Source organism: Phaseolus vulgaris, chromosome 10, assembly GCF_000499845.2.
Source record: "Phaseolus vulgaris cultivar G19833 chromosome 10, P. vulgaris v2.0, whole genome shotgun sequence".
Lineage (NCBI taxonomy): Eukaryota > Viridiplantae > Streptophyta > Magnoliopsida > Fabales > Fabaceae > Phaseolus > Phaseolus vulgaris.
In genome coordinates, this window is record NC_023750.2 from 21,723,155 (window position 1) to 21,747,055 (window position 23,901).

At 51.8% G+C, this 23,901-nt stretch overlaps 1 protein-coding gene across 1 annotated transcript; it reads left to right on the plus strand.

Moving 5' to 3' along the window:
* Positions 1-11,617: 11,617 nt before the first annotated feature.
* On the plus strand, positions 11,618-12,508 carry LOC137816761 (proline-rich receptor-like protein kinase PERK14). Its single transcript, XM_068620026.1, has one exon. It carries the CDS (start codon positions 11,618-11,620, stop codon positions 12,506-12,508), a length of 891 nt encoding a protein of 296 aa, XP_068476127.1.
* The last annotated feature ends 11,393 nt before the right edge of the window (positions 12,509-23,901 follow it).

Consider the following 23,901-nt stretch of genomic DNA (forward strand, 5'->3'; position numbering starts at 1 on the left):
TTAAAACCGTTCGTTTGGCTTTTCGATCGGTGGATTCGAGTTCTTTCGAGTGGTTGTTTGGTTCGTGGAGAAATGGTGGTTTTTGGTGAAGCTGCGATTTTCTTCGAAGGTTCGCAGTGTTCTTGAAGTTCTTGCGCAGTTTCTTGAATCTTCTCCGATCGGTCGCTGGTTCGTTCGTGGTTGAAGTGTTTTTTGCTGTATTTCTGTGGTTCGCTGAAGTTGATGAGAAAGATGAGGAGCAATCGTTCCAGTCCCGTGGCTCCCGTCGCAGCTGAAGGCGACGCCGCCATGACCATGGCGCAGATGGCAGAAATGATGCGCTCATTGCAGGCCACTGTAGAAGCCTCGCGCGTCGAGCAGGCAAGGATACATGAAGACCTGGTCGCCTCTCGCGCCAGAAACGAGGAGCTCAGCAAGGTAGCTGAGGAGCTACGTCGAGCTCTTCAGGAGCAGCAGGTTCGTTCTTCCGCTGAAGAGGTGGCACCGTCGACGCCGCCTCGTGTTTTCCCAATGCCTTTCATTCAGGCGATTACCGACACGCCAATTCCCACGAGCGTAGTCCCGGTTAAAGCTGTTTTACTGGCGTGGAAGATCCAGAGGCTCATCTGACCACGTTCCACACACAGATGATGCTGTCAGGGGGGTCGGATGCTGTCTATTGTAAGATGTTCGTGAGCACGCTCCAGGGAACGGCGATGGAGTGGTTTGTGAGCCTGCTAATGGCCACATAACTAATTTTCAGCAGTTCTCGAAAATCTTCGTCGAGCAGTATATTGTGAACAAGGCACCGCCCAGGGTGTCCTATGATCTGTTTGATATAAGGCAGTACCAGGGGGAGTCCCTCAGAGACTACCTCAATCGCTTCGGAGCACAGATGGTCAGATCGCCGGCCAAGGATGAAGAAATGCTGGTTTATGCCTTCAAGAAGGGCGTGCAGCCGGGGCCATTCTGCGAAGCCTTGATCAGGGCTCATCCAGCGACGTTCGCTGAGGTCAGGCGACTTGCGGTGGCTCACATCGCCGACGAGAGTGAGGTCGCCGAGAAGAGAGGCAGTGTGGCTCCCGTCAGGCCACGCACCCAGACCAGGATCCAGCCACAGAGGGTGCTGGAAACGGCAGCGGCGGCCAGAAAGGATCAAAGGACTCGCTATCCTTACGATAGGAGAAACAAGGGAAGAAGCCAAGCGCGCCAACCGCCAGCACGCCAACAACCAGCACGCCGGGAATACAATCGCCCGCCTAAGCACAAATTTGTCATGGGACTAGCGGACCTGATCGCTATCCCTAACATATCTGCTAGGTTGAAGGCGCCCGAGAAGGTGGGCGATAAGGTGTTAGGGTCGAAGCCGGATGTCTGGTGCGAGTTCCACCAGTGCTTTGGCCACAACCTGGACTCGTGTCTGTCTTTAGGGTACCAGCTCGACGATCTGGTTAAGAGCGGGTTCCTAAACGACTATCTGCTGGACAGAAGGACCGGAGGAGCGTCGAGTTCCCAGCCGGCAGGGGGAGAAGCCCAGCAACACGAGATGCCCATCCATGGGGAGATCCACACCATTGCAGGGGGTTTCTCAGGTGGTGGATGCACCGCATCGCAGGGAAAAGGTACGCGCGATCGGTGATGTCGGTCGACATGTTTGAAGATCACTCGCCCGACGTAGACATTACGTTCACCAAGCAGGATCTTCGGGACGTTGTGCCTCACGACAACGATCCCATTGTTATTTCGTTGATCACGGCGGGAAGGAAGGTCCACCGAGTTCTGGTGGACCAAGGAAGTTCGGCAGACGTGATGTTCTGGCCGACTTTCACGCAGCTAGAATTACCCCTTGACCAGCTGAGGCCCTATGGAGGGTGCTTGTATGGGTTCGCTCGCGACCAGGTGGAAGTCAGGGGTACATTGAGCTGAGAACCACGTTTACCGATGAGGCTGGGTCGAGGACGGAGAAAATCAAGTACCTCATCGTAAACGCCCCTTCAGCATATAACATCCTGCTGGGAAGGCCCACCCTTAACAGGATAGGCGCAATTCCATCGACTCGGCACATGAAGGTGAAGCTGCCGTCCATGGAAGGGGTGGTAATCACGATAAAGTCTGATCAGAAGGAAGCGAAAAAGTGCTATGAAATAGCCTGAAAAATAAAAGATCAGTGAGCTATGTCACAACTACCCCACCCCCCGGTGTGAAGCCCAGACCGCCGATAATGGAGGAGGCCGCTGGAAGGGACGTAGAGATGGTAGATGCTGAGCTGGGGGAGAGGAATGCTGCCCTGGAGGAGGAAGAGGCGCGGAATCGCCCGGAGGAAGCAAGGGAACTCGGAATCGCCAAGGCAGTGGTCGCCAGAGAATCAAGGCCCAAGCCCGTCGAGCAGTGGCTCGAGAAGGAGATCGGGGGGAAAGTTTTTAAGCTCGGAAGATCTCTGGAGGTCGATCTCCAGGTCCAGATCGCCAAGGTGATTGAACGGCATCTAGACGCGTTTGCCTGGTCCGCTTCGGACATGCCCGGGATCGATCCCGACTTCTTGTGCCATCATCTGGCGATGGACAACATGGTGAGACCGGTGCGGCAAAGAAGGAGGAAATTTAATGAAGAAAGGAGGCAGGCGATCAAGGATGAGACCCAGAAACTCCTCGCTGCAGGCCACATCAGGGAAGTCCAGTATCCTGAATGGTTGGCGAATGTCGTGCTGGTGAGAAGAGCAACGGGAAATGGCGCATGTGCGTCGATTTCACCGACCTGAATAAGGCTTGCCCAAAGGATTCGTATCCTTTACCAAGCATTGATGCCCTGGTTGATAGTGCTGCAGGGTGCAAGCTGCTGAGTTTCCTGGACGCCTTCTCGGGCTATAATCAGATCAAGATGCATCCCATGGATGAAGAAAAAACAGCCTTCATGACGGAGAGGTCGTGCTACTGCTATAAGGTGATGCCGTTCGGGCTGAAAAACGTGGGGGCCACGTACCAGAGGCTGATGGATCGAGTACTTGCACCGATGCTGGGAAGGAACGTGCAAGCGTACGTCGATGACATGGTCGTGACCTTGCAGGAGAAAAGCAAGCACGTTGCAGACTTGGAAGAATTGTTCACGACGATCGCCAAGTTCAAGTTGAAGCTCAACCCGGAGAAATGCATTTTCGGCGTGGAGGCTGGAAAATTTTTGGGTTTTCTCTTGACTGAAAGAGGGATAGAGGCCAACCCGGACAAGTGTGCCGCCATCTTGGCGATGAGAAGCCCGACTACAGTGAAAGAAGTCCAGCAGCTGACGGGTCGGATGGCGGCCCTATCCCGCTTCGTGTCGGCAAGCGGAGAAAGGGGACATCCCTATTTCCAGTGTCTGCGGCGCAATAACAAGTTCGCTTGGACGAAAGAGTGCGAGGAACCTTTCGTCAAGCTGAAGGAATATTTGGCGGGCCCGCCGGTTCTGTGCAAACCACTGGCGGAATCCCTCTCAGGTTGTATTTCGCTGTGACTGAGAGGGCGGTGAGTGCGGTGCTCGCCCAGGACCAGGATCAGGCTCAGAAGCCTATTTATTTCGTGAGCAAAGTGTTGCAGGGCCCAAAAACGAGATATCAGGCCCTGGAGAAGGCTGCTTTGGCTGTGGTGTTTTCGGCGAGGAGGTTGCGCCACTATTTCCACAGTTTCACAATACTGGTGATGACTGACCTGCCCATCCAGAAGGTCTTGAAGAAACCTGACGTTGCAGGAAGAATGGTGAAGTGGGCAGTCGAGTTGTCAGAGTTTGACATTAAATATGAGCCTCGAGGCCCGATCAAAGGGCAAATCTTTGCAGATTTTGTAGTCGAGCTCTCTTCAGAGGCGACGCGGGTTGAAGGAGATGATTTCCGTTGGGTACTCTCGGTGGATGGATCGTCAAACCAGCAGGGTAGCGGTGCTGGAGTCATATTGGAAGGACCCAACGGCGTGCTGATCGAACAATCGTTGAGATTCGCCTTCAAAGCCAGCAACAATCAAGCAGAGTATGAGGCGCTGATCGCCGGGATTCTGCTGGCTAAAGAGATGGGAGCCAGAGTGCTGATGGCTAAGAGTGACTCGCTGCTAGTCACAGGGCAAGTAACAGGCGAGTTCCAGGCTAAAGATCCACAAATGGCGGCTTACTTGGCGTATGTGCAGGAATTGAAGAGTTCCTTTGCCTCTTTTGAAGTGGTGCATGTGCCCCGAGAACAGAATGCCCGAGCTGACTTGCTTGCTAAGCTCGCCAGTTCGGGCAAGGGGGGTAGGCAGAGGACAGTGATTCAAGAAACTTTGAAGACGCCGAGGGCATTTGTAGCAGATCACCTGGTCCTTCAGATAAGCTGGTCGACGGAGAGAGCAGCGAGAAGCCATAAGTCTTTGACGCAAGAAACCCTGAGATCGCCAAGAATTAGAGCATGTCGAGGAGCGAAGGTGGACGTGATGCAGGTCTGCGCCACCCACGAGCCAGACACGTGGATAACACAGTACAAGCGGTGCCTGGCGGATGGCCTCCTCCCGCTAGATCCAACAGAAGCTAGGAAGGTAAAGAAAAATTCCAGCAAGTATACATTGATTGATGGCGATCTGTACAGGTTTGGATTCACTCACCCACTCCTGGAATGCATACACGGCGAGAAGTGCACGAGGATTATGGCAGAGCTCCACGAAGGAATATGTGGAAGTCACGTCGGGGGTCGAGCTCTGGCCGCGAGGACTCTCCGTGCAGGCTACTATTGGCCATCCATGAGAGAAGATTGCAAGAAGTACGCCCAGTGCTGCAAACAATGCCAGCAGCACGCCGATTGGCACAAGGCACCTACCGAGGAGTTGAAGTCGATCTACAGCCCTTGGCCGTTTCATACTTGGGGAATCGACATCCTGGGACCTTTTCCACTGGCGATCAGGCAGATGAAGTACTTGGTGGTGGCGATTGAGTATTTCACCAAGTGGATTGAAGCAGAACCAGTGGCCCAGATCACCGCGCACAAGATCGAAGGCTTCGTATGGAAGAATATTGTGTGCCGGTTTGGAGTGCCTAAGCGCCTGGTATCAGATAATGGGACTCAGTTTGCGAACCACCTGTTGAAGAAGCTTTGCGAAGGGGTCGGGATTCAGCAAGTGTTTGCATCCGTCGAGCACCCTCAGACTAATGGCCAGGTGGAATCAGCCAATCGGGTGTTGCTGAGAGGTTTGAAGAGAAGGCTCGAGAAAGCCAAGGGAAGTTGGGCTGAGGAGGTACCCCGTATAGTTTGGGCGTACCACACCACCGAGCAGTCAGGAACCCATGAGACCCCGTTTAGCTTGGTCTATGGGTGTGATGCCATGATTCCAGTCGAGATTCAGGAAAGCTCGCCGAGATTCCAGAACTTTGTAGAGGAAGACTCGAATGAAGAGAGAAGACTAAACCTGGATCTGCTGGATGAAGTCAGGGAGGAGGCAAGGCTGAAGGCTGAGGCGGTGAAGAGGAGGGTCGAGCGAAGGTACAACTCAAAGGTGATGCCAAGGCAGTTTAGAGAAGGCAATCTGGTGATGAGAAAGGCCCACCAGTACGAGATGGAGAATAAGCTATCACCCAAGTGGACTGGACCGTTCAGAATAACCGAAGCACTCGGGAACGGAGCCTATCGCTTGGAGACGTTGGAAGGGGGGGCGATCCCTCGTACCTGGAACGCCACACACCTGAAGTTGTACTATAGCTAAGAGCTTTGTAAGTAAAGACAAACACAAATATTACATTGCAATGTCTCTGTTCAAACTGTTTTAAGGGGGCACTCTTTTTTCCCTAAGGAGGGTTTTTAATGAGGCCACCCAATAAAAGAAGAGTTTTCGAAGTATAAGGTGTTTTCAGATTGCATATGTGTTATTTCCAAAAGTTTCGAAGAAAGACCTTGTCATTCGTACATGATTTAAGGCACGAAAAGATATGTCGCGTGTTTTCTAAAGTTTTAAAGTCCTCATCGTTTTTCGGCGATTAGAGGCACCAGTTAAGTTTTTAAAGTCCTCATCGTTTTTCGGCAATTAGAGGCACTAGTTAAGTTTTTAAAGTCCTCATCGTTTTTCGGCGATTAGAGGCGCCAGTTAAGGTTTTAAAGTCCTCATCGTTTTTCGGCGATCGGAGGCACCAGATGGAAGACCTCAACGCCCTCGCGCGTTTTGAGGCAAGTAAAAAGACTTCCTCGCCGTTGTGCGGGCGCAGGCGAGAAAGGTCCTCAGTGCATCCAGGGGGAGGAGATGTACGCCCTGGGCAAGTTGAGGCACCGGATAAAGTCCTTATCGCCGTTGTGCGAACTAAGGACCATTAAAAGACCTCCTCGCCGTCGAGCGAGTGCAGGCGTGAGAAAGGAAAGGTCCTCAGTGCATCCAGGGGGGAGGAGATGTACACCCTGGGCAAGTTGAGGCACCTGACAAAGTCCTTCTCGCCGTCGAGCGAGTTAAGGCCGTTTAAAGTCCTTCTCGCCGATGAGCGAGTTCAGGCGAGTAAAAGTCCTTCTCGCCGATGAGCGAGTTCAGGCGAGTTAAAAGACCTTCTCGCCTGTGCGCGAGTATAGGCAAGATAAAATCCTTCTCGTCTTGAGCGAGTTCAGGTATGGCGAAGAGGGTGGAAGAAGCTTGAAAGGTGGCTAAGGTAGGTTCGAAGAGAACGCCTAGCCAGCCAGTCTTTAGCTCTGAGGTTCAGGGGAGGTAAAGGAAGGTCCCAAAGGGCATTTCTGCCTCAGATAAAGAGATGACTGCCAAAGCCTGAGGCTAAGCAAAGCTGGTGTTGCCAAGAGGTCTAGGTGATCGCGAAAGTTCAAACACGGCGAGAAGGTTGAAAGACTTGTTTGATAAAGCGGGTCAAGTGGGACGTTGTTTGAACCAATGATTGAATCACAGTTCATTGCTTGGAACTTTTCTTACGATCAGGTTAGTGCCTCAGGGGTACAAGTTGTTTAAAGCGATTATTGCTTAAGTTTAAATCAGTTCGAAGAAGTTACGCCAAAGGTCATATTTGCAAAATCGCTAAGTTAAGCGTAGCAGAGTTAGGCATACAAAGAAAGTAAAGCGCTCAAGAGAAGTTAGAAGACATATCCAAATTTCGCTATTGCAATAAGTAGCTGTTCAAAATACATGTGCAAGAGTTTTTACAAGATAAATACAAGGGAATTCATAAAGAGGCAGATGGGGTAGAGTTGGTTGAGCCTTCGGCGGGAACGACCTTCCCATCTACTACTTCATTGTCTAACGACACCATGCTAAGGTCAAGATCAGGGAAGAGGCATGCAAACTGTTCTCGAGCGGCATCAAACCCAGCAACCAGAATCTGAGCAGAGCTTAGCTTAAGTTCTTCAATTTGCTTTTGAAATCCTTCAACCTGCTGCTTAAGCTCCTTGTTCTGCTGCTCCAGCTCTTCGACCTGTTTTTGGAGTTGTTTGTTGGTCTCTTGAGCTTGAAGAAGGTCGTCAGCCACCTTCTTAGATTCTGTTTGAGCCTGGGCCAACTCGGCAGCCATCTTCACCTTCTCTTTGTTTGCCTCGGAGAGATCAGCCATGGCGTCGTCTCTTGCTTTCTCTACTTGCCCAAGTAGCTTCTCGCGGTCGATCGACCTTTGCTCCAGCTTCTGTACCTTGTCGGCATTGGCTTGAATTTGAGCCTCCAGGTTGCTCGCCTTGGTACGCAGAGGCACGATTCTGCTTTCAAGTTCGACCTTTTCTTGGGCAAGTTCGTGGACTTTGCGGCGAAGGTCGACAGCTTCCTTGCGCGCAAGCCTAAGCTCGGTGTTTAGGGCATCCTCCACTCGAGAATGTTCCATTTCCGCGAGCGTTAGGCTGAATGACACCTTCTCCACCTCGACCTTCATTGTGCTGTTCTCGGTCTTGAGGTTGTAGATGTCATCCTGTAGCCGCCTGGTGGAGCTCTCCACAGCTCTCGTTATGATTGATGGGATATCCTCTGCGATGGTTTTGAGTTTAGCAGTCAGAGGTTCCCACATCCTCGTCACCTCGAGGGAAAGATTTGCGGCTTGGAGAGGCGCCAGGGGGGCTTGTTGAGGGTTCTCGTCGCCGCCTTCCTTAGCAATATTTTCGGTGTTTGCTTCTTGGCGCGGCGACGCAATCGGGGACTCGGTGATTAGGATTGGAGAGGTGTGAGCGGCCTCATCCCCGATTGGAACGACTCCTGCAGCTGAGGTGTTGGAAGGAGGGCCCCCTCCTGCTGATATATGTGGAGTGGAGGCGCTCGGGGGGTCCTCTAAGAAGTTTGGCTCTTGGGCCTCAGTTGCAGGTGGCGCAGTGGCCAATGGGACTGCTTGGACTGGTGGTGAAGGGGCTCGTAGCGTTGGCGATGAGGGAGGAGGGGCAGGTGTTGATGGTGGTGTTGAAGCTGGAAGAGGGGGCGGGGCAGGTGGGGAAGATGGTGCCACCCTCTTCCTTTTCGTGACAAGGCCATCCTCTGTGACCTCGTCGTCCTCTTCCTCATCCTCTTGGACAACTTGGGGGGCTTTCCGCTTTGGCCTCTTAAGGACCAGTTTCTTTCGTTGAGTGGGCGCCTTAGGCGGTGATCGCCCCTGAATGATGGCCTTCTCGACCGCCGAGTTGGGAACCGTCTGGGAGCCGGTCGCCAACCCGTGGCTGCGGGCGAGCGCCTTTAGATCGGCGAGCATATTCTTGCCCAACATGGTATCTGCGTGAAATGAAAGTGCATAAGTTAGCTTAAAGGAGAATGGAGCAAGTTTACAAGGTAAGGAAGCAGCAAAAGCAGGCATATGCAGAAAAGATAAAACCAAAGTCTTGTGTGTATTGCACAAGACGCCCAGAAACAGTATCAGAAGCAATGTCAAAACAAAGACGTAGCGTCCTAACCTATTTGAAATTCCAACTGGTCCTCAAAGAACTCGAAGGAAATCAGGGTGGGGGTCAAGAATGTTATGTGGGCATCCGCCACCCTCTTCCAGAAGAGACAAAGGTCTCGATCCAAAGCTCCCATGCTATCAGGACTTCTGGGCCTCCTGAAGCAGCTCTTGGACTCCTTTTTCCCCTTGTCCACCCAGTACAAGGGGAAACCGTCGAGAAGGGAAGGGTCTTTGACGTTTGCGCGGACCTGGATGCCCTTCCAATCCTTATACGACTGCTGGAAGATGGTGAAGATGGATCTCCCAGCAATGGCGTTCAGGCTGACCCACAGGCGATCGCCTGGGTGTTTGGCCTCAAACAGAAATAAAAATACGTCCACTGACGCAGGCAACCCCAGGTGGGCGCACGTTACCTCAAAAGCTCGGACGAACGCCCAGCTGTTGGGGTGAAGCTGGGCGGTAGCGATGTTGAGCTCGGTTAAGAGTTCCCTCTCAAATCGAGTAAGAGGGAACCTGAGTTTAACTTTCTTGAAGAGAGTGGTGTAGACGAAGCAGAAGGGCCCGTCGGCGCTCACTTTATCATCAACGCACACTGGCAGAGTGGCTGGGCAAGGCAGCACCATCATTCTCTCATCGTGCTCCTTGTGGAATGATTGGTAGGCCTCGTCCCCATTGGTCAATCGCAGAACCGCTCCCGCGGTGTTCACCGACGACGTTTCCTTTAAGAGGGTTGAGTTAGCCCATGGGTATAACGTCTTGAAGTCTGGCAGTGGGGTGGGGGCTCCTCCAGCGTTTGGTGGAGTCGCCTGGGCCAGAGTGGTTTGAGAAGACGCGGGCCTCACAGCCTGCGAAGAGGGGGCACCACGAACTTGCGTAGAGTCGTGTGCTTGAGAAGGAGGGTTTCGCGCTGACGGAGGGGGTTCGGGGTGATCTTCGTGCGAGTCATGGTAGCAAACTGCAAACGAAGAAGAAAGGAAAAATAATCAGGAGGGTTACAAAGGCTGACTCGATCAGGGAGGGAAAGTGAAAGACGAACGAATGTGAGTTCGTTGCGACGATCGGCAGAGCCCTAAGTTACGAGAAGGAGAAATGGAAAACAGCCCACAGCGTATGCACCAGACAGTTACAGGATGATGCAAATCGGTGAAAATGCGAGAAAACACAGCAGATAAGGGAAAGTAGTTACCTTTCGATGATCGGGAGAATGTTGAAGGGAGGCAGTGATCTAGAGCTTCGAGGAACGTCGAGAGCTTTCGCAGAGGGAAATAAGAGCGTATGCAAGCGTGAAGAAAGTGATGGAACAGTAGGAGCGTAAGGGGTTTAAGGGTTTTCGAACGGTTTTGGGAAGCGCTAACGGCAGATGAAGATGGCCGTTGATGAGAGCCACGTGTCGAATGATGCGTGAAGAGTTTGGTGGAGCGTCAGAGCAGCAGAAAGTACTACCGCTTGGAATTCTGCGCCCATGCCACGTAGACCGGTGTTAACGAAGGCTTTTTCAGTCTTTTCGCTAGACAAGTCTTCGCTCAAGACTGGGGGGCTTGTGTACCGCCCTGGTGGTCGGATGCGATGACGTGGCATCCTGTTACAATGTAGGCGTGTTGACAAGGCGCCAGGTTGATAGTTTGGAAGGAAGTCGAGAGGCACGTGTAGTCGCCGATAGTTAAGTTGGCGTGTTCTGATCTCCAGCTTACCAGAATAGGCGATCGCCAGGTTGAGGACGAAGTCGCCAGATGCAGACTCAGGCGACCAGGCAGTCGGAGATCGCCAGAACAAGCACATCGCCGAAGTTAAAGGAGAAGCAGATTGTGAAGGCGGCCGGCGAGACCACAGGGAAGGTGTATGAAGGCCCTACCTCGCCAGTTTCAGTAGAGATCGCACTCCTGAGTTAGCTATGCACTGGGCAGTACCATGCATAGGTAACTTAGCCAAAATGAGAGTAGAAGCAGCGCCAAGTCAGTGAGCCTCCGGATGATGGCACGTGTACGGTTGGATGCAGGCCACGTGTCCAAGCCTGTAACTGCCAGGAGAGAGAAAACCACCAGGTATATAAGGGTTCCTAACAGATTTTCTAAGGTACGCACGTTCAGTTCATACACTTTACGCTTGCGAGTGACAGAGCTGTTTGTGAGAGAGATTTGCACGGTTCCAGTTCTTAGTATTTGGTGATACCGTCATTGACTTGAGCGTCGGAGTGCGATCGGCCGCAGCGGCGCCGTATCGTTTCTTTGCAGGTTCTTGAGATAGATCCAGAGGAGGAACGGAAGTGAGAAGCGGCGCGCACGTCGATCCTTTGACGAGGCATTCTCTAGCGCTCCGGTCAACAGGCAGGAACAGTAAGCTTCTCCGGGATCGCGGGTAGGATCCTTCTCACCCTCTTCCAGAACTCCTACAACAACTGGAAAGGAAAATTCTTTAGGGTGTGCTGCGCCAAGCACGACCCCACAGCCTTAGACGGCTTTCCCCTGTACTGGACGGAGCATCCCAAGCTGCTCAAGCCTAAGACCCTGGAGGAGCTATCCCCCGCTGATAAGGAGGTATGCAAGGCCCTGGCTGGTCTGGGAATCGTCTTCGATACGCTGAAGCTTATCGCGAGCGAATACAACGCCCACTCCCTGACCACCTACTTTGGTAGGGAGATTCCTCTCTCATTATCTTTCGTTATCTGTATTTTGCTGCTTCATGTTTGTTCTTTTGGCCTCTTCCATCTGTTTTCCATCGTACCATGTGATTCGCGTCTCACATTTCTACGCGTTTTTTGATTTTGCATGATTGCTTTGGCTTTGACTCCTGCTGCTTGGTTTGTCTGAATGTAGGATCGGTGATGGGCGCTTCCAAAAGGATGATGCTGGCGAAAGCGATAAAGGACGTTCGTGCTGCCAAAGCGGGCGCCTCTTCCGCCCCTGCTGCTGACCCGAACTCCCCATCAACCCTGCCTCTGCCACCACCGACCACTACCGAAGCTCCACTAGGCTCATCGTCACCGTCCCCACATAGCCCTGAGGCGCTTCAGACTGCCGGCTCTCCTCTGCCCATTGCCGCCGTTCCTCTGGCCATGGCCTCATCGCCGGCCCCAACCCCCCTTGACAAAGGGAAACGGGTCTTGGAGATCATATCCGACGATGAAGACTCGGATGGCGTGGCACCCTTCAAGAGGAGGAAATCTGCGAGGGTTCCCCTCCTACCAGAGGCGTCGCCCCAGGGAGAGGATTCTTTCAGGGACAACCCTCCCAGCGCTACTTCCCTTCCCCCCACAACCGTCCAAGAGGATATAGGCGAAGACGCCGAGTCTGCTCCACCTCCGCCACCGGCAGAGGTCTCTGCTTCTCCTGCCCCCGTCGCTGCCACACCTGATTTTATCGCCATCCCTCCTCCAATTATGCATCTGATGAGGGGCTTCAGTGGTGGAACAATGCCAGAGGGCTCCGACAGGAAGGAGGGCATGCCTTTCTACTTAGGGGCCTTCTTGGCGGTGGCCCTTGAATGGCGCGCCCAGGCCAGAAATGCTGTTTTGCAAACTCAAACCCTTCAGGCCTTGGAAACAAGGGTTGCTGCCCTGGAGGAGGAAAAGAAGGTTCTGGGACGCCAAAACGAAGCTTATCAAACCACCCTGAAGCAGGCGCAAGAGGCCAAAGGAGAGGCTGAAAAACAACTGGCGGAAGCGATGGAGTTCCAGGCTGACTTCTACACTCGGGAAGTCACTCTTCAAGTCTAAGTAACAGGCCTCGAGGGCATGGTCGAAGCTTACGAGGAAGTCCAAGAGGACTTGAAGAGCCGATGCTGTGAGCAAGCTGATAGATTGGAACGGATGGAGGGGGAAATGGCTACCCAGGCCAAAGCTATGGGCCTTCTCCAGGTTGACTACGACAAAATGCAGGTCGAGGTCAGCCGACTCCGTGTGGAGAAGGAGGCTTTGGAGAAGCAGGTAGCTTCTGGGGACGCCACCATTGAGGAGCTAGAGAAGGACAAAAAGACTCTCATCCAGGACATGGCGGGCACTTTCGAGGAGGGATTCCAGGAGGCTCTGGCCCAAGCTGTCTGCATGAATCCAGGATCGACATTTCCAACTGCGATTCCACTCACCACATTGTTGATGGAAAAGTCGTGCCCCTGGAACTGGACGATTGAACCGCCACCCTCGACCGTCACTTTATTCCTTTACACTTGTTTTTGACCTTCTTTGATAAACTTGTAATTCTTTTAATTGTCTGCACTTTCGTTAGAACTTTGGGTTTTCGCATGACTACTTTCATGCCATTGAGGTATAGAATTCCGCCTACGTGATTTTACTTTCGTCCTTTGCCTTCACGTGCTTCGATTGTTTTGCCTGTACCCTATCCGTTTCTTTCACTGCGTTGGGCGGCCTTGTATGCCCGGGAAAGGTCACGCGTCGATGCCCACGCCCATGGAGATGCTCGCCAAATGGGGCCGCATCGTCCACGGGGTGTCCCTAACACCAAAGCGATCCGTCCCTTGATTCTTAGTGCCCGACGCCCACGCCTAAGGAGAGGCCTGCTATACAGCGCCGTATCGTCCCAGGGTGTCTAAAAACGCCGAGTGCTCTGGAAGGGGGGGGGTCGTTCCCTCCATGGTCTTTCCTTCCATAGGTAACGGGGAACAACCCTGCAGTGATTCGCTGGCGTTTGGCAATCTCGTCTCCCTCCACAGTCTTTCCTACCTGTGGGTATCGGGGAGGCGACGCCACTAAACTAGTTTCGACCTCTTCGATTTGTCTCCCTCCACAGTCTTTCCTACCTGTGGGTATCGGGAGGCGGCACTACTGATACTTGGGTTGGCGATGCCCGCAACGTCCCATGCTGGCGTCGCCTTTGCGCCTTTTCTGGCGACGCCTCGGGCGTCTCATGCTGGCGTCGCCTTGGGCGTTATCTTTACTCTGGCCCTGGTCGACGCCTGAGGATGGCGAAAGCTCAGGGCTTCGCCTGTGCATCCACGTGGCGCTTCTTGCATGGCTGATGGGACGTTCAGTCACTCGACTTGATTTGACTACTACTGTGCCCCTACCCACTCTCGACGGCGCATCGTACCCTTGGGCATTTTGTCGATACGACGTTTTTCTGAGTTTAACCAGTGGTGCCAGGCCATCCTTCCATCCTCTGCCACGTGGCTCGATCGTGCGGTGCATCCATTCGGTCGTTTAGCGCTATAACTGCAATACTTCCATTTGCGTCGTTTGGCGCTCTAACCGCAATATTTAATTCTTCAAAACTTTGAAACTGTCCTCATCATTTCTGCGCTTTTCGTAACCTACTTGCACCCTTTCTCTTCTCGCGAAGAGTTCTTCCAGTGTTCGTTCCCACCAGCGTTTTACCTTTGCCAAAACTTCAAACGTCCCTGATTTGTTCAAGAATGTCTTCTCGTGCTACTCCCCCAGGGTCAACCCCAAGGACCTGTATACTTGGGCTTCGAGCGAGCTTCTTGACGAATGCTCATGCTTACTCTCCACCAGGGCCATAAGGGAACACAAAGGGGATTCATGCTCCTATAATCACCGTGCCTTCGCGAGGAGGCATGACGACGACATTGTTGTGCTCCCTTGCACTCTAGGGGAGCCGGTATGTGGAGACGAACGGGCCAACGACGGGGTCCCCTTCTTTTACTTCTATCAGGTGGTGTTCTAAACCATCGGCGTGCGCCTGCCCTTCTCCAGGTTTGAGAAGGAACTGCTGACGGAGATCAATGCCGCTCCGGCCCAGTTATATCCCAACAGCTGGGCTTTTGTCAAGGCCTTTGACATCCTTTTCGGGTTTCTGGGTTGTGCACCCTCGGTTGACATCTTTCTTCACTTCTTGAGGTGAAGAGGCAAAGGAACAACCTCTGGGTAACTCTTAGTAACGTTCCTGGCAGAGTTCTTCTGACCCCTTCCTAAAACTCATTTACTGGGTGGAAAGGCCGGTTCTTCAAGGTCTGCTGCTCTGATCTCGTTCCCTCCGCCCTGGATGGTTTTCCACTGTACTGGGTGAGAGAGACGAGGGCTCTCAAATCCAAACCCTTCAAGAAGCTTGCCCCGAATGACCAGGTGGTTTGCCGGATTCTCGCTGAGGCGGGAGGTTTTGACTCCGCCACCTTGATCAGTTTGGAGTTCAACGCTGGAACCTCGAAAGTATATAGGTATGAGTCACTGCCCTAGAACTTCCACCTTTTTCGTTCTCTATCTGGGTGTGTTTTGCTTCATGGTGTCTCTGACACGTTCATCTTCCTTGGTGCAGGTTCGAAAATAAATCAAGAGCGGAGGACGCGACTTACCCGAGCTCTGCGGACTGAGAGCGGGGTTCCGTCTTCTTCCGTGCTGACTCCGATGGCCACTGAAGAGTGGTTATTTTGTGTTTTTGTATGAGTTGTAATGTTTGCCCTATTCGCATTACTCCCATTTGTATCGAACATGCTTGTAACATCAACTTTACTATACCATACTTGGTTTTTGTAACGCCGCTTTACTTTGCATACGTCTCATATATTGTGCGCTTTTCCTCCGTCATGTTTCTTAGCGGCGCCTGCACTCAGGCGACACCTTTCTTCTTGGCGACGCCTTTCTTCTTGGCGACGCCTTCTTTCTTGGCGACGCCTTCTTTCTTGGCGACGCCTTCTTTCTTGGCGACGCCTATCTTCTTGGCGGCGCCTTTTTTCTTGGCGACGCCCCTTTTACTAGCGACGCCTCACGCTACTTCAAACGGAGAAAGATAAAGACTGAGAACCAAGGCACGGTTTTTTTTCTCAAACTTGTTTTTTTTCTTTTATTTGGGTGACCTCATTAAAAAACCTCGGAAAGGGAAAAAGAGCGTCCCCTTTAACAAGACTGTTACATAGCTGCTTTACATAAGTCAACTAAAATAAAACTTCAGGTTGGCTGCATTCCAACTGCTGGGATGGGACCTCCTTCCAAGGTCTCTAGGCTGTATGAACCGTTGCCCTTAGCCTCGGTAACTCTGAAGGGTCCGGTCCACTTGGGAGACAGCTTATTCTCCAGCTCGTATGGGTGGGCTTTCCTCATAATAGGTCGCCAATCTGAAACTGTCGCGGCTTTACCTTAGAGCTATATTGCCGCTCTACTCTTCTCTTCACCGCTTCAGCTTTTATTCTGGCTTTTCCTGGCTTCGTCTAGTAGATCCAGGTTTACCCGCCTTTCTTCGTTGGATTCCTCCACCACAAAGTTTTGAAAACGTGGTGAGCTTTCATGTATTCTACCGGGATCATCGCGTCCGACCCGTACACCAAACTGAAAGGCGTCTCCATGGTAGAAGATTGGGGCGTGGTGTGGTATGCCCATACGATCCTTGGAACTTCCTCCGCCCACGCCCCTTTGGCCTTCTCTAACCTTCTCTTTAACCCCCTCAGCAAAACTCTGTTTGCTGACTCCACTTGCCCGTTGGTCTGGGGGTGTTCGACTGACGCGAACACTTGCTTGATACCTATCTCAGCGCACATATTTCTCAACTGCTGACTGGCAAACTGGGTCCCGTTATCGGATATCAGGCGCCTAGGTACGCCAAAGCGGCACACAATGTTCTTCCACACAAAGTGTTGTACCTTGTGCGCAGTAATCTGTGCCACGGGCTCTGCCTCTATCCACTTGGTGAAGTACTCGATGGCAACGATCAAATACTTCATCTGCCTTATCGCCAGTGGGAACGGGCCCAGGATGTCGATTCCCCATGTATGAAAAGGCCACGGGCTATATATGGATCGCAGTTCTTCTGGCGGCGCCTTGTGCCAGTCAGCGTGCTTTTGGCATTGCCTGCAGCGCTGGGCGTGTCGCGCGCAGTCCTCTTTTACTGTTGGCCAGAAGAACCCTGCGCGTATCACCTTGGAGGCTAAGGACCTTCCCCCTACGTGGCTCCTGCAAATGCCTTCGTGGAGCTCCGCCATTATCCTGGTACACTCGTCGCCACTTACACACGTTAGGATAGGGTGAGTGAATCCGTGCCTGAACAACACTCCATCCACGAGAGTATATCTTGCGGCATTTCTTTTGACCTTCTTACCCTCTTCCGGCTCCACTGGGAGAGCCCCATCCACCAGGTACCGTTTGTATGGCGTCATCCAGGTGTCTCCCTCGGCTAGGACACATACCTGCATTTGCCTTCCTTCTTCAGGCATATCCGCGTACGTGCTGATGCGGGGCGTCTTCAGCGTATCTTGGGTCAGAGAGCGATGATTCCTTGGACTCTCTCTTAATGTACAGATCTGGAGGACATCCACCCTGTTATCTTCCACGAATTTACGCGGAGCTTTGAGCGTCTCTTGGATCACTGTCCTCTGCCTACCCCCCTTGCCTGAGCTGGCCAGCTTGGCAAGCAGGTCGGCTCTGGCATTCTGCTCCCTTGGGACATGTATCAGCTCAAAAGCGTTAAATGCTCCCTTCAATAGTTGGACGTATCTTAGATACGCCGCCATCTGTGGGTCCTTCGCCTGGAACTCACCCGACACTTGCCCCGTAATCAGCTGGGAATTGCTTTTCACCAGGAGGTTTTGCGCGCCCATCTCCTTGGCCAGGAGCATTCCTGCTATCAGGGCTTCGTATTCCGCCTGATTATTACTTGCCTTGAAGGCGAAGCGCAGAGCTTGCTCAATCAGTACGCCGTTGGGTCCCTCCAAGACTATTCCCGCACCACTCCCTTGTTGGTTGGAAGAGCCATCAACCGAGAGCAACCACTGCGAGCCCACTTCCACCTCTTGCTCACCTCTGGGCGAGAGTTCCGCTATAAAATCTGCGTACACCTGCCCTTTAATGGATCCTCTACGCTCATACTGAATGTCGAATTCTGACAGCTCCATCGCCCAGCGCACCATTCTTCCCGCCACGTCAGGCTTCTGCAGCACCTTCTGTATAGGGAGGTTTGTCATCACTACCACCGTAAAGCTGTGGAAGTAATGACGGAGCCTCGTGGCTGAAAACACCACTGCTAACGCTGCCTTCTCCAGCGCCTGGTATCTCGTCTCAGCGCCTTGTAATGCCTTGCTCACGAAATAGATGGGCTTTTGACTCTGGTCCTGCTCCTGGACTAACACAGAGCTGATAGCCCGCTCCGTTACCGTAAAATATAGCCGGAGGGGCACACCTGTTACCGGTTTGCAGAGGACCGGTGGCATCGCCAGGTACTCCTTTAACTTAATGAAAGTCGCTTCGCATTCGTCAGTCCATGCAAAGCGACTATTTCTCTTGAGGCACTGGAAATATGGGTGCCCCTTCTCTCCCCCGGCGGAAACAAACCTTGAGAGTGCCGCCATCCGCCCTGTCAGCTGCTGCACTTCCTTTACGTCGTCGGGCTTCGCATGGCGATAATCGCTGCGCATTTGTCGGGGTTCGCTTCTATCCCCCTCTCTGTGAGCATAAAACCCAAGAACTTACCGGCCTCTACCCCGAAGACACACTTCTCAGGGTTTAACTTGAGGCGGTACTTGGATATTGTGACGAACAACTCCTCCAGGTCTGCCGTGTGTTGTGCCCTATCCTGCGACGCCACCACCATGTCATCTACGTAGGCGTACACATTCCTCCCTAGCATGGGCGCCAGGACCTTGTCCATTAACCTTTGGTATGTGGCGCCCGCGTTTTTCAGCCCAAAAGGCATCACCTTATAACAGTAACTGCAAGTCTCAGTCATGAATGCAGTTTTACTCTCATCTCTCGGGTGCATCTTGATCTGGTTGTACCCCGAGAATGCGTCCAGGAAGCTCAGCACCTTGTTGCCGGATGCACTATCCACCAACGCGTCGATGCTGGGCAGTGGGTACGAGTCCTTCTGGCACGCCTTATTCAAGTCCGTGAAGTCCACGCACATCCTCCACTTCCCATTCGCCTTTTTCACCAAGACGACGTTGGCCAGCCACTCGGGGTATTGAATCTCCCTGATGTGGCCAACACTCAACAGCTTCTGCGTTTCATCCTTTACCACCTGCTCTCTCTCTTCGTTAAACTTTCTCCTTCTTTGGCGCACGGGGCGGACCGTGGTGTCCATGCTGAGGTGATGACACAGGAAATCAGGGTCGATACCGGGCATATCCGAGGCGGACCATGCGAAAGCATCCAGGTGGCGCGAAATCACTTCTGCCACCCCTTCCTGTTCTTCTGGGCTCAGCAAACTTCCTAACTTAAACGTTTTGCCGCCAATCTCCCTCTCCACGGCGTTAGCCGCCGGTTGTTCCATGCTATCATCCTCGACGGGCGCCGCCTCATCCACGGGCACCGCGTTGCCAGGGCCTTCCTCCATGGGTGCATCTGTTTCTGGCGTCGCCCTCGCGGGTAAGGCCTCGTTAGGCGTCGATGCAGTGGGCGTCGCCTCAATCATCGTCGTGTCTGCACACGGCGGACGCTCGTACACCATGAACACGCCTCTCTTCGTTTTCAGGCTGTTCTCATAGCATTTCCTTGCCTCCTTCTGATCTGACTTGATGACTATCACCTTGCCACTGAGGTCCGGCAGCTTCATCTTCATATGGCGTGTGGAGGCTACTACGTTCAACCGGTTCAACGCCGGCTTGCCCAACAAGATGTTGTAAGCGGAGCTGGCGTTCACGACCAAGTACCGGATGCTTTCGGTACGCGAGGCCTCTCCGTCCGTGAACGTAGTCCTCAACTCCAGGTAGCCTCGGACTTCCACCTGGTTGTCCGCAAACCCATACAGGCACCCTGTGTAGGGCCTCAAAAGGTCGGGGGATAATCGCAACTTATTGAATGTCGACCAGAACATGACGTCTACTGAACTTCCCTGGTCGACAAGAACTCTGTGCACCTTTCTCCCAGCTGTGACAACTGAAATGACCACGGGGTCATTGTCGTGCGACACCACGTCTCGGGGATCCCCTCTCGTGAATACGAGGTCCGACTCCCACGGCTCACCCGAGATTCTTTCTTCGATCGAGTTGACCCCCCTCGCGTATTTCTTTCGCTGGGAAGCGGTGGATCCTCCGCCGGAAAATCCTTCAGCTATGGTATGGACCTCGCCGAGAACCGGCGTCTCGTGTGCTTGTTCTTCCGCTGGCGGCGGCAAGGTGGCGGTCGTTGTGGGTTTTGCGACATAATCCTTCAAAAACTCGGTTCTCACCAGCTCATCCAGCTGGTAACCCAACGACAGGAAGTTATCAATGTGGTGACCGAAAGCCTCGTGGAACTCACACCAAGAGTCTTTCCGAGGCCCCAACACCTTATCGGACTTTGCCGGTCGCCTCAATCTCTCAGCTATATTAGGCACGGCGATCAGGTCCTTCAATTCCACCACAAAATTGTATCTTGCCGGCCTCGTTCTTTCTCTGGCCGGGCGATCGCCTCCCGCTGGACCCCGGGGCTGGGGCTTTCTGGCCTCGTAGGGGCGTCTCCCATCTGGTTTCTTCCTTCCCGTCGTGGTCTCATTGACCCTGGCGGGTTGAGCTCGCATCGGTCCCCTCGGGCGCGAGGGTACGACGCTGGTGCGCTTCACGCACACCTCTCCCTCAGAAGCGATATGTTCTACCGCCCGACGCCGTAGTTCAGCAAAAGTCCTAGGGCGGTTGCGAATGATGGATTCCCCAAAAGGGCCGGGGCATACGCCTTTCACGAACGCGTACACAATCATAGGTTCCTCTGTCGTACCAACCTTTACTACCTGGGCCCCGAAGCGATTGATGTATTCCTTTAGGGTCTCCCCTTGATACTGTTTCACATCAAACAAATCGTAAGAGACCGGCGGCGGGGCCTTGTTTGCTAGGTATTGTTCCCTGAACAATCGTGACAGTTGTCGGAAAGAGGTGATATGACCGTCCGGGAGGCTGATGAACCAGTCCATAGCCATCCCAGTCAAGGTGCTCATAAAGAGCTTACACTTGGCAGCGTCAGAGCCGCCTACCAGGACCATCTGTGTGTGAAATGCAGCGAGGTGCGTCTCAGGGTCCTCCATCCCGGTGAAGATCACCTTGGGCCCCGCGAACGTGTTCGGGATCACTGCATCCAGAATCTCCTGCGAGAAGGGAGTGGAAAACTCCCTTGGCGGGGAGTGGTTCTCCATCACGTCATGTTCACGTTGCCCCCGATTATTTCGCAGACCCCGGCGCAACTCCTCATTTACACGACGGAGCTCTTCATTCCTCTCATGCGAGGCCTCGAGATCTGCTTGCATTCGTTCCTGTTCCAGTTTCGACTCCGCCATATCCTCCTGCAGCCCCCGCATTATCTCCAGGACCTGTTGCATGGATAGTTCTGCTGGGGCCGCGCGTGCAGTACCCCGTCTTGTGGTGGTCATTGTCACGGTCTCTTCAAACCTCCTCCAACGTTACTATAACTTGGTAAATCTTCTCAAACTTGTGATGGGATTGACGTTTTATATCGGCCCCACGGTGGGCGCCAAATGTTCCGTCCGGTTGACCTGGAACGTCTTCGTGCGCGACCTCGACCGTCTGCTAGGGACTCCTTCCCACTGATCACCTGTGGATTCCTGCAAAGAAGGACAAAAGGGCGCCCTAGCGGCCGTTTGCACTCCGACGCTCAAGTCAGCCAGCAAGAAACACAAAAAACTATGCACCTCCGTATCGGAGCAACGCGTATGGCACTCTGAAGGTGGTAAAAGGAAACTGTGTCTAGTGTATATTTTCTCGTTCTGGCAAAAATCCTTCCCTAGTCCCTTGTACAAAACCTCAAGGCTCGAGCAAGCAACTAGAGTGTTTCTGGAAAATTAGCCAAAAGTTCCAACCCCGTTCCTAACATTCTCGGCGCTATTTAAACTACCCAAGCATTTAAAGCGCCTTAAAGCGCTTTTAATCATAAAACATAACGCACTTAATTAACGCGTCTAATTAGAAAACGTAGCGCATTTAAGACGTTGAAACGCTTGGGAGCCTTTATAGTACCTTAAATGCTCGAAACAGAAACTGTATTAAATGACTTTAATTACCTGGTACCTGACTAAATGGTGTTTCTATTCTGACCTGGCTGTCGTACACGTGGAGGGCCTCACAGCGCCATGACCCCATCTGGGGACGTTTCTACATGTGAGTCCTTCTGCTTGGGAGTGCTACTGCGCAAGGGGTGACTTTTTGGGTGCCAACTCATGCCCCCAATCATCTAGTCATTCACTTTGAGAGTGTATCTGCCTTCCTCTCGTGCCCTGCACCTGGCTACCCTGGGCGTGACCCTCCCCTTGAGTCGTATCTGTCCCAAAGGCGTCTCTGTGGCGGCAGGGGTACTTCACGAGTCAGGCTGCCCTACACTGGTGCTATCACTATGGCCTTGAAGCCACCTTTCTCTTCTCTTTATCACTACCCCGGATTATCGGGACCTGAGGCCTTCCCACGGCGTCGCTCCCTCCATGGTCTTTCCTACCCATGGGTATCGGGGAACCGCACTGTGATTGCCTTGCCTTAATGATATTTGATCTTGGCGACGCCCTGGTTGGGCGACGCCTTCACCTAGGCGACGCCTCGCCTTGGCGACGCTTCCTCTTGGCGACGCTGGTACTTGGCGTCTCTTCACCTAGGCGACGCCTTGTGTAGACTTTGACTCCTGGCGTTGACTTTGACCTTGACTTTGTGAACGCCCGGATACGGGACTGTACAGATCCCTTGAAGAATTAGCAAGAACAATGCTAAGTGAATCTTCTCTTCCCAAGTATATTTGGGCTGATGCAGTTAGCACCTCTTGCTATGTGATGAATAGAGTGTTAATAAGGCCAATCTTGAAGAAGACTCCTTATGAACTCTTTAATGTGATGAATACTACGTCTTAGTTCAATTAGTGTCTTCAAGGTTCAAAGGTACCACAAAGTCATACCTAAGAAATGCCTAGTTTAAGCCTTCCGGTTTTAAAAGGTTAATTGCTTTCTTTTATTGCTTTCAATTTCTTGCTTTTATTAGTGTTTACATCTTGTTGTATTTCTAATGATTTTGCATAGAGGGAAATTTGTGAAGTGTATTGGAATAATATATGGCTAAGAAAGGCTTGGTACTTAAGTGATCCTCAGTGGTCCATCTCCCTTTCCTAAGAAACTACCTAAAGGTGAACTTAGCTTCTCTCTTTGGGAATTGTTCTTAACACAAGCTTTTATCTTGTCTAAACATACTACTCACCTTAGTGAAAGTGACTTGAGTTCTACCAAGACTCTTTTAAAACAAATGGATCAAGATCTTCAGTCACTTCAACTAAGGCAATTACAACATGAAAATCAAATTATTAAAGAGAAAAAAAAGAAAGAAATTCTCATATTGCAATTTTAGAAGAGGAGATAAGAATGATCAGAGAAAGAGATGACTAAAATTGTAAAACTTAAAAATATTAACCCTCTGGTTCTAGTTCTAGTGATTTCCACTTTGAAGAAGGGGGTCTTAGAATACATGACTATTATCAACCTACACCTAGAAGAACTAGAAGATAAAGCACTAGAATAAAAGCCAGAGTTGACTTACCTTATTTCCATGGGAAGGAAAATTTTGAAATCTACTTAGATTGGGAAATGAAAGTAGAACAATTATTTTCCTGTCACCATGTTAGTGAGGAAAGAAAAGTACCCTTGTCAACCATAAGCTTTCAAAACTATGTTATGTATTGGTGGACAACCTTAGAAAGAGATAGACGCCTCCATAATGAATCTCCCATTACATATTGGAATGACCTTAAGAGAGCTTTGAGGTGTCGCCATATTCCTTCTTACTACAATAGGGAGTTAATGGACAAGCTCTAAATACTCCAACAAAAGCATATGAGCACGGAAGAATATAGGCAGAAAATGGAGTTGTATATGATGAGAAAATCCATTAGTGATATGAGTTGATTTTATGATTGCATATTTTTTTAGGTTTTTACTTGGTTTATGAGTTTTGATTTAGCAAGATATGGTGAGACTCAATGAAGATTTCCACTGGACAAGAACTTAACCAAGTGGTTAAGTAAGTGTGAAGAAACTCTTCAAACGAGCAAAGAGAAAACACAATTAAGATGAGGATGATGTTGAACACGAAAATAACGCAATCTAAGATAAAGATAAATGGAGGAATGGAAAAGGAGACAAAGGAAAAGAGTAATAGTAAGGAAGCTTATGGAGATGATGAAATTGGTGATTGAATCATGGCACTTGGAATGGGTAGAGTTCTGAGATGAGTGAGGAGGAGTCGCCACTTGAAGTATTC

Bases quoted from the DNA above. Each gene is read 5' to 3' on its own strand.
- LOC137816761 (XM_068620026.1), top strand. From the start codon at position 11,618: ATGGGCGCTTCCAAAAGGATGATGCTGGCGAAAGCGATAAAGGACGTT.